The sequence below is a fragment of the Diuraphis noxia genome, unplaced genomic scaffold, assembly GCF_037042655.1.
Source record: "Diuraphis noxia isolate RWA-SAM2 unplaced genomic scaffold, SU_Dnox_SAM2 contig0003, whole genome shotgun sequence".
NCBI lineage: Eukaryota > Metazoa > Arthropoda > Insecta > Hemiptera > Aphididae > Diuraphis > Diuraphis noxia.
The window spans coordinates 53,513,309-53,522,691 of record NW_028301713.1 but is presented as its reverse complement, the minus strand read 5'-3'; the positions used below and the strand labels follow the sequence as shown (position 1 = coordinate 53,522,691).

Genomic DNA, 9,383 nt, shown 5'->3' with positions numbered 1-9,383 from the left:
TTTTTAAATCTATTACTATTCAGTATGCATTGATGGGTGCGTATTATTTTTATATGCTACAAAAATGGTAAAAAAAAATAATAAATCACAATGTATATAAATATATTATATTGATAATACAGTAAAATGTAAGTACATAAAAAAACTGGAAGAAACAAAGAAACGTTAAATAAAGTAATTGGTTCAGATTCAAAAATTCAAAAATAAAAATGTTGGCGGATGAATTGACATTTGCAGAAACAAGAATATAAAAGAACTCCTGTAATTAGAAAACAATTAGGTACAATGCATGTATATTCTTACGATCACAAGTATAAAAGTAGTTGAAAAAATGGAACTTTTGAAAAACGAATGTTATAATGTATACGCATACAACAATTAACTTTTCAAATAGAAGGAATTACAAAATGTAGTTGCTAATAAAAACTGTCTTAAATATTTTTGTGCACACAACAACAATTGTTTTTTTGTTCAATCTGTTCACATATATTTTTCGATAGTGAAACATTTTCTTTTTTTATGTTCCATTCTTGCAACTGTTTTTTATGTTTATTGATCTTACAAACATAGTATTCATTTTCTCGTTGTAGTTCTTTTATTTTTTTGTTTCTGCGAGTTAACTCGTCATCCACCAAACAATTTTTATCTTTTAGTTTATGAATCTGAATTAACAATTTCTGTTTACATTTCTCTGCCTCTGACAGTCTTTTTATCGCATCTACCACATTTTCAATATTAAATATATCGCAGTTTATTGTATTTCTAACGTCACTGAACGCAATCTTCATTTCATATAATTTCTTGCATACGGTATTAAATTTAGCAGAAAGTTTATCTTGTTCAAGTTTCGGATTTGTTTCGACTTGTTTCATCGAATCTAGGTTTTCAGTTGTCGTATATTTAGAGTCCATCCCAAATTGACTATTCACATCAATAATTTGCCTGCGTAAATTACAATTCTCCTCTTCCATAGATTTCAAATTTGTGTTTAGTTTTTGAACTAAGTCATTTTTTTCCTCCATTTCAGCCTAAACAACCAGTTAAATGATGACAACTAATTAGGTATATTATAAAAGCTAATTTAAGTATAATAACTATTATATAGTAGGTAGTTTTCCGAACTAATAACCTGTATCATTTGACATTTATATTAAATATATATAATAATTGAGTAGGTAGTATTTTTTTTTTTATAGTCACTAAATTTACTATACCTAGTAAATAACTATTTTATTCGCGATTCATTTAAAAGGCAATGCGCTAAGTATAGACTATAGAAACGTAAAAAGAAAAATCAGTAACTGTGTATTTATTCCAATATTTTACATAATATAAATTTTATTACAAAAAAGAATCAGTTGCATTTATTAGTATTATACTGTGGAGTATGATTTACAACATTTATCGAGTTACAACAATGTATATAAAATACGACACTTTGCAATTTAATATATACTTATGAGGTGTAATTATTGTAATTTGTTCACATCCATTAATTAGTAACATAGAAATATGGTAATGTGCAGCTATAGTATTATAAGGTATATTTTACTTACTTTATAACTGCACAACTCTGTATAGAAGCGGTCTTTAAGTTCTTTCATTTCTTTTAATTTGTTTTTAATTATGTTTTCATTTAATTTTAGTGAGTTATACTGAGTTATGATTTCATTAGTTAATTCACATTGTTCGTTATACTTATTCTCCCAATCGCACATCTGTTTTAAAAATATTAGGTGTTAATTAAAATTTGGTTTTACCATAGTGCTAAAATGTCATCTTACATATTGATCTGACTCTGAACACATTATTAAATAATTTATCCTTTTTTTATAAACTATATAATTTGAAAAATTATAAATAAACCTTTTTTGTTTATAGCAACTGAATGTTGTATAATTGTTTATTTAGTAAGAATTAAAAATTCAATTTTCTGTACACTCACATATTATATAAAATTATAAACTATATAGAATGAATGATCATACAGGTGACTTATCAAGCCCATCTCCATTTTTTCCTTTGGTAGTGAATTTATTTTAGTGGAAAAAAATTGTACGAATAATATGTTGATTAGCTGCACGTTCTCGTAATAGTATAGAAATAATTTAAAAGTTTCATAACATTTTGAATGAAAGAAAATTGGACATTGATACACAGATGTTAATTTTTAAATTTATTTCCTAGTAGTTTCCAAGTGATTTAAAAGGAACTTACTGTTTACCGGCAGCAATATTATTTATTAACAAACATTTAAATGGTTAATTTGTTTTAACTCAAAATATAATACAAAATCTTAGATATGGTGATTTAAATCAATTATTGATTTTATATTTAAAAAAAAATGTATGTACACCCCGTGAGCCCGAACAGTGTTTTTTTTTTTTAAATTTAGTTTAATATAATATATTAATAATATGTGGTCAGGTATAAATGAAAAGATACACATGCCAAGTGACTCTTCAAAGAAGATAATATGATTTTAAAATAATATTAATGAGTGAACTTTGAACTACTCTGTAGATACTGTAAATAAACTGTAATAAACTGATGCGTTTATTATTATTGTATTCTAATTTAAAATCCAATATCGTTTATAAATGAGTTACTATAGCTATTGTGAATTTAAATAAACTAAAAATGTCAAATGATAAATTGTCAAACTCAAAACCAGATAGCGCTCCAAGTACACGCCTAATCAACACGAATTCCGCGTACCTTTAGCATTATGGATTAATTATGTATTAGCCAATAGGTATTAGCCAGTAGCTTATAATTTATTTTTTTCAATTTCTTAAGGATGAAATCATAAATTACTAAGCACTATGTTATTTATTTTTATTAATTGCTTGTTGAAATGTTTAGAAATATGTAACGTATCGTGTTTACGTAAATGTTTTGTTGTTTTAATTTTTAATGTGAATAGATTGTGCTTATATGAACGGTCGATTTCTAGATTTTCTCGTAGGCATATAGTTGGATAGTTCACAAAAAACAAATTCAAGAAAATATGAAGAATGGAAAAATAATGTAGTAACATACCGATTATTCCAATAGGCCATTCAAAGCTTGGTAATTCTTAAATAGATCCGCAAGCTTCGATTAGTATACTTATATAGTTTTAAGCAATTTGGATCTGTTCAACAATATTAATTTTAACAATTTCTCATATATTTCCTCTTAGGGCTAACTATTGTGAGTTGAAAATGGATAATGTCGATAGTGAGTTCCAAATTATAAAAACATTTTAATATCGACTCCTTGAGCGCATAAGCCTTAGAGTTCTAACTGCAGCCCACATACTAAATACCCCTCTGAGACCTTTGACATCTCAACTTTCAGTTTAAACTTTTTATCGAATGATCCATTTGTTAAAATAATGCGTAGTTTAAATAATAAGAATGTTGATATATGGCCTGAATTTATTGTTATTTTAATGTGTTTCGTTTATTTTTAATTTATTAATATTTTGTTGTCTGGAATACCTTTTTTTCCGTTTTAACCGACGACGCCGCGGGATCTGCTTTCGCATTGCTTCCGCGGCGCCGCCATCGTTTATTGACAGTATCAAATATTAATTTGTTGTCTAGAATACCTACGTATGTCTTCTAATTACCTTTAGTATTAGTAGCTTAATACCTATACATATATGATTATTTCATACTTTTTATGTGTAAAAGCCGATGATTGTAGTCTATACCCATAAATAAGATTAAAATAATTATAAATAAATGTTTATATTTATAAGAAAATATTCATTATTTGAGTTTGGCCATAGTCATTTAAGTCTTCACTAATTTTTTTATAGACTACGCAACTACAGTTGTACTAAGTATCGAAAGCAAAATTGCAATTTCACAAGTATTATAATATAAATTAATAGGTGTAAGTTATGGTGTAAGTTATTTACTTTTTATTGTTAAGAGTTAATTATATTATGCTTCTATGGTATAAAAAATTTTATATGAGAATAGTTCATACAAGATAATAGATCAGACTATATTAAAAAAATTACACTATTTGTTTTTTGAAAAAAAAAACCTTAAGCAATTATAATTTAAATAATTCAAAACAATTGTTTTTAAATTTGAAAATGAATATGTTACGGTATCAATAACCGGTTATGTAAACAGAGATTTCAGAAATTTATAGTTGATGGTGCAAAAAAATATAACTATGTATTCGTGTAGTTATGTTTATTTCATTTCACGTAATAATAATTAAACACGGACGAATGTTTAATGTAATATAATTTTCATTGCAGCGAAAATTGTAATAATCTAGATTGAGCTTATATTTTTCAAAAGCTTTTAAAAACTAAAAGGTTGCAGAAGACAGTAAGATGTATAACAAGGAAGAGTTTATAATTATAGGATAAAATGCCATATATGGCATATATGTGACATATCACTGCAGATGAATGTAAAGTGTAAAACGATAAACAAATCATTTTCAAATATGTAGGTGTATGTTATTATTATTATTATTATTAAATTTATTAGAGAATGCTTCATGGTTTACAAATAAGAAAACTTAACTAGAAAACACTTACATTTATGCGATGATAAAAAAAAAAAAATGCATTAATCGTTAAATCACTATAAACCTAATTATTTTCATGTTACAAGTAACTATAAAAGTTAATAGGTATAACTAACTCGGAATCAACTTAAATCAATACGCAGCCGTATTGATGCTATAAAGATTAAAATTATATGAAGTAATAGTTTTTTTTCTTTTTTTTCTCTTATCGACAGAAAAGGACGCTCTGAGTATTTTTTACTTAATCTAAATAGGTATAACATATAATAATATTATATTTATAAAATAAGGAAAATGTTTATATTTAAATTATCAATATGAAATATGTAATTTATTAAAAAGTGGAAACATCAATGCTGAATGCAGTGAGTATGTAAACACACTATAATATACATTCATATTATAGATATTATCTGAACACGGATATAATATACAGTTAAAAATTTTGAAGTTAAAGAGGAACCCATTTGATAAGTTTCACGAAAACAAGTCAGCAGCTGCTGTGGCGTCGTAGTAAATGTTTTCTTTTACGATAAAAATCAATTTATGTAGATCATATGCGTTGAATATAAATAATGCATGAGCACAATTCGGACATTTTAAACGATCACTACCTATACCTATACTTTTTTCTTTCTTATATTTTTCTTCCGTTTTTGTAATAATATCGTATATCAGGAATATAACATTATACACTTTATCTAATATTATACATAGGTGCGAACGATCGTTGTCGTGTTATGTTAGGTTTTTAGGTACTGTAAATTGTTATTAATTTATTATTATTATTATTATTACAGCAATCATGAACGCCGTCCGAGTTAGTTAGTTTGTATACACCTAATATTGTTGTTGCGATTTGTTTTAAATAAAACAATTAATGTGTGTACGGCACTTATATGCACCCATCTGCATTTACGATGTTATGCTAACACTTTTTGAAAAGTAATATCAGCATGTTATTATAATAATATGCAGCTAAAGTGTTCGTCCGAACAGTGTTGCATGGAGGGACGCCAATGTCGGCCTCGAAATTGTTAATTTTAAAACGACCTTTCCATCACACAATATGAGGCATATTACTTAGAGACTGCAACGCCTGTGCGTAAGTACGCATGACACGCTCGTCGGATGCGTTCATAACACGTTTTTCAGTGTTGTGCTCGAGTTCCCCCGACCGCGTGCGCCCGTCAACGCGTCTCCCGCGGTGGGTCAAATTGACGATTGGTGGGGAGGGGTGTGTGTGTGTGTGTGTGTGTGTGTGCACACCATGCGGCGGCGTCGGTAAGTTTCGCCCGACTAATCGTGTTTGCGCGTCGTCGGGACACGATAATTAATATAAGTTTATCCGACCGGTCGGTCCGTTGACACTTGATAAAGTAGCGGTATATCATCGCAGCTGCTCCAACGATGTGTGTTGTTTGGCGTTGTAAGCTTGTAACTATTATTATTAAAAAAAAAATTCGTTTATACTTAATAATGTTACACCATATACCGCGTACACAGTTATAATATTATTGTAAGATGATGGGTATAATAATAATAATAATAATAATAACAACATGTACGCAACACGAACTCGCGCGCGTACCTATATAGTATATATACATGTGGCCCCGGCCGAAGACAGCAGGTAGCTGACCGGGACGCCCGCTGACACGCGGGCACTCGTGGTGATATGATGATAATAATAATATTAATATTATGTCCACCGCGGCCAAAACGACACGCATCGAATTATTATAATATTATGCATTTTATTATATCGTATTTATACAAATGCATTATATAGGTGCACGCGTACCTACTGTAGCAGGCGGTGTCTCGACGCGTGCACATGTGTGCAGTTTGTCCCCGTCAATGTCTCTCGGTTTTTAAATAAAATTTTTTTTTCAAACAGCAAAATTATTCTATCTCTATATATATATAAACGGATTCATGTGTTGCGTTTTGTTTTCAAAACGAAATTTTTGAAAATTATATTATTTTATTAAATTTTTGGTTTGTGAACGATTGTCGATTTTTCACTTTCTACTTTTTCGAACGATGTAATACAACAGTAATTTCGAATAAATAAGCGTATAAGGTTAAAACACGTATACGCTCGTTTTGTGAGCGTATATTATTGAAATTTTTCAATTGTTCTAAGAACAACTTATGACGAACCTTTTATTAGATTTTCAGGTTTTTTACTCACAATTGAACCATATGTATAAAAAGGTCGACAATAGTGTAATTATACGTGACCAAAATAGCTTGTTAAAGCAATCATGTGTATAAAATATAAGTATAAATACTATATGTAGGACGTAGGTACATATATCTTTGGTTACTGTGAGGTTATTCAATTTTTGAATTAAACAAAAAAAACAACATCTTTTTTCCGTTTATATACTGGCAAAGACTTGGAAATGTCTACTTATTTTTTAAAACACAAACAAGGTTATATCATCGAAAAGTATTTATTTTGAGGATCAAACTAAGACAGGATCAATTTATAAAGATAAATTAAAAACTCACAGTGCATTGTTAAACAAATATACCCTCCGTGGTTCCATTAAAAATCTAAGATATGTGAAAATTTATTGTGAAACTATGTAATAATTATATAGGTACTGTCACGACCATGTATATAGCAACCCTTATTACGGACAAGGTACGTCACCTGGCCAATTAGGCCCTAGGGGATTTATACCTTAACCCTCTCATTTACTCGCGCCGCAGCAATTTGCATGTCCATCCATCTCTTCGTCCGTCTACCTCTCCTTTTCTTTTCTTCGACATTTATTTTCATAACCAAAAATGCAAACTAAAAAAAAAAAACAACATAAAATTACAATAGGATATGATCCGCTATATTCGACCACAGTTAGTGTATCTCTATAAACTAACCTGCCTATAATGCACGTCTGTTATATTATACGCGGGTTTTCTCTAATTAACCCATCACATTATCTTTATCACTGATGTATGTATATAATATGTAAACTGCTGAATCATTTCAATTTTAAATACGCCATTTTGATTTATCGACTTGTCACGTCGTCGCGTATTTATTGCCAATATTTTCGCCCCGTTAAGTTATTATTATTATATACTCGCTTGGCCGTCATAAATTTAATTTAGTGGTTTTTATTTTTTGTCGTTTTCTTTATAATTCATAAAATTACCGCAAACCATGAAAATCCGTCGATTTTACGACATTGTACACTGCAACACACACGCAATACCTATTATTTATATATTATATGTGTTATGCCGCCGATTGGAAAGATAATAAATATCGGTCGTCTCCTGCAGCACAGCCGCACACGGTCCGCATCTATATATGGCATATAATATATATACGCGATCGGATACACATCATCACGGTCGTCGAATAATCTGTGGACTTCTGCGTAAGACTTGTTCAAAAATATAATCGTACATCTATATATATTATGCATATAAGTGGTATGGTATAGGTAGGTTTATTAGTGTAAAATATGATGCCGATATAGAATAATTATATATAGTTATACATCACAGCAAATTATTTTTTTTGTTTTTTTTTTCGTATAACCCGTTCGGATCTCGATTTCAATTTCAGTTTCCGACGACCCGTTTGACGCAAAATTCGTAGCCTTCGCTTCTCATCCCTTATTTGCATAGATCGAATTTCGAGTGTTTCGTACAAAGCATCATCATCGAGAAATGAATGTAATATAGTATTATTGCACGGACCGGTTTCTATTACGAGGACCATTGGAAACCGTTTTTTAAATGAGTAGCCGGTACCTATACATAAAATATATATGTTTTTTTATTGGTGGGAACACATCCAATCAACGTGACAACTAGTGATTGGACCCCCCGTCGTGGACATTGAATTATAATAATAATTATAATTACTATACTCAGGGTACACCGCATTATCTAAATATGCACGTATACGATACCTATACCCAGGTACATTATGTATAAGAATAAAGAACAACAATAAATGTCCAATTAATATATGCACGTAGCCTCTCTATAGTCTTTATGCGAATGACGAATTTCTACACGGATTCTTTGTTTTGGTCTTATATGTATGTATAAAAAAAGCTTGTAATATAATTTATGAAAATAAGTTTATCAGTATACATACGAATGTAAATTCAGCGAACACATATCGAAATTAAGTGTTGATATAATTGGTTAATAAATATCGTTTGATTTTTAATTATTTAAATTTTTAATGTAACGTGTTTGGTAAAAAAAAAAAAAAAAAAAAAAATCATGAGAGCGAAATAAAGGAATCATATTTGTGGGTACATATCATGGCTAACAAGTTAACATACAATTTCAATAATCGAATGTATTGTTTAATAATTGTGTAAATGTGTTACCTATTTTGATTAATTTTCGAAAATTTCGGTAAGTGTTTTATGTGATTATTGTGAAGGACTCGGCGATCTGAATTAAAAAACATATGCATGACATATGCCTTAGACCTGTCACCTGTAGAACTATCAGTACTTACTGATGTAACAATATAATGCAATATAGGTACTTTAAATGTATAGTCATAATGTATATACAGTATAAATCTACATACAAATTTCATCTTTTCGTGAGCTTATCCCCGTGAAAAGTAGATATTATGCAATGTAAAATCGTTGACAAATGACGCTGTGAATTGTTTTTTCATTTTATTCGTTTACACAAAAAATATGAGTCTGGAAAACGTATACCTGAATGTGTAAAGCAACGACATTTTAACACAATAACGAATGGAAGAATGTCAGATCTCCAATAATATACAAAACTCGTACGTCCTTGACTTGTAGAACCAATGAGACTTAAAAAAACCTTATAAG

At 29.3% G+C, this 9,383-nt stretch overlaps 1 protein-coding gene across 1 annotated transcript; it reads right to left on the bottom strand.

The window, feature by feature from the left end:
* Nucleotides 1–431: 431 nt before the first annotated feature.
* On the bottom strand, nt 432–1,808 carry LOC107173119 (uncharacterized). The gene is made up of 3 exons (XM_015523517.2): nt 1,785–1,808; nt 1,557–1,718; nt 432–1,028 (listed from the first exon to the last, which is right to left on the bottom strand). The coding sequence occupies exons 1-3, from the start codon at nt 1,806–1,808 to the stop codon at nt 432–434; spliced, it is 783 nt and encodes a 260-aa protein (XP_015379003.2).
* Nucleotides 1,809–9,383: the final 7,575 nt, after the last annotated feature.

What these genes read in the sequence shown, in the direction of transcription:
- LOC107173119 (XM_015523517.2), bottom strand. Translation starts at nt 1,808, where the DNA reads ATGTGTTCAGAGTCAGATCAATAT. An exon ending in GTTCAGAGTCAGATCAATAT is followed by an intron (nt 1,719 to 1,784) that starts GTAAGATGACAT and finishes TTTTTAAAACAG; the next exon opens with ATGTGCGATTGGGAGAATAA. An exon ending in CAGAGTTGTGCAGTTATAAA is followed by an intron (nt 1,029 to 1,556) that starts GTAAGTAAAATA and finishes CTGGTTGTTTAG; the next exon opens with GCTGAAATGGAGGAAAAAAA.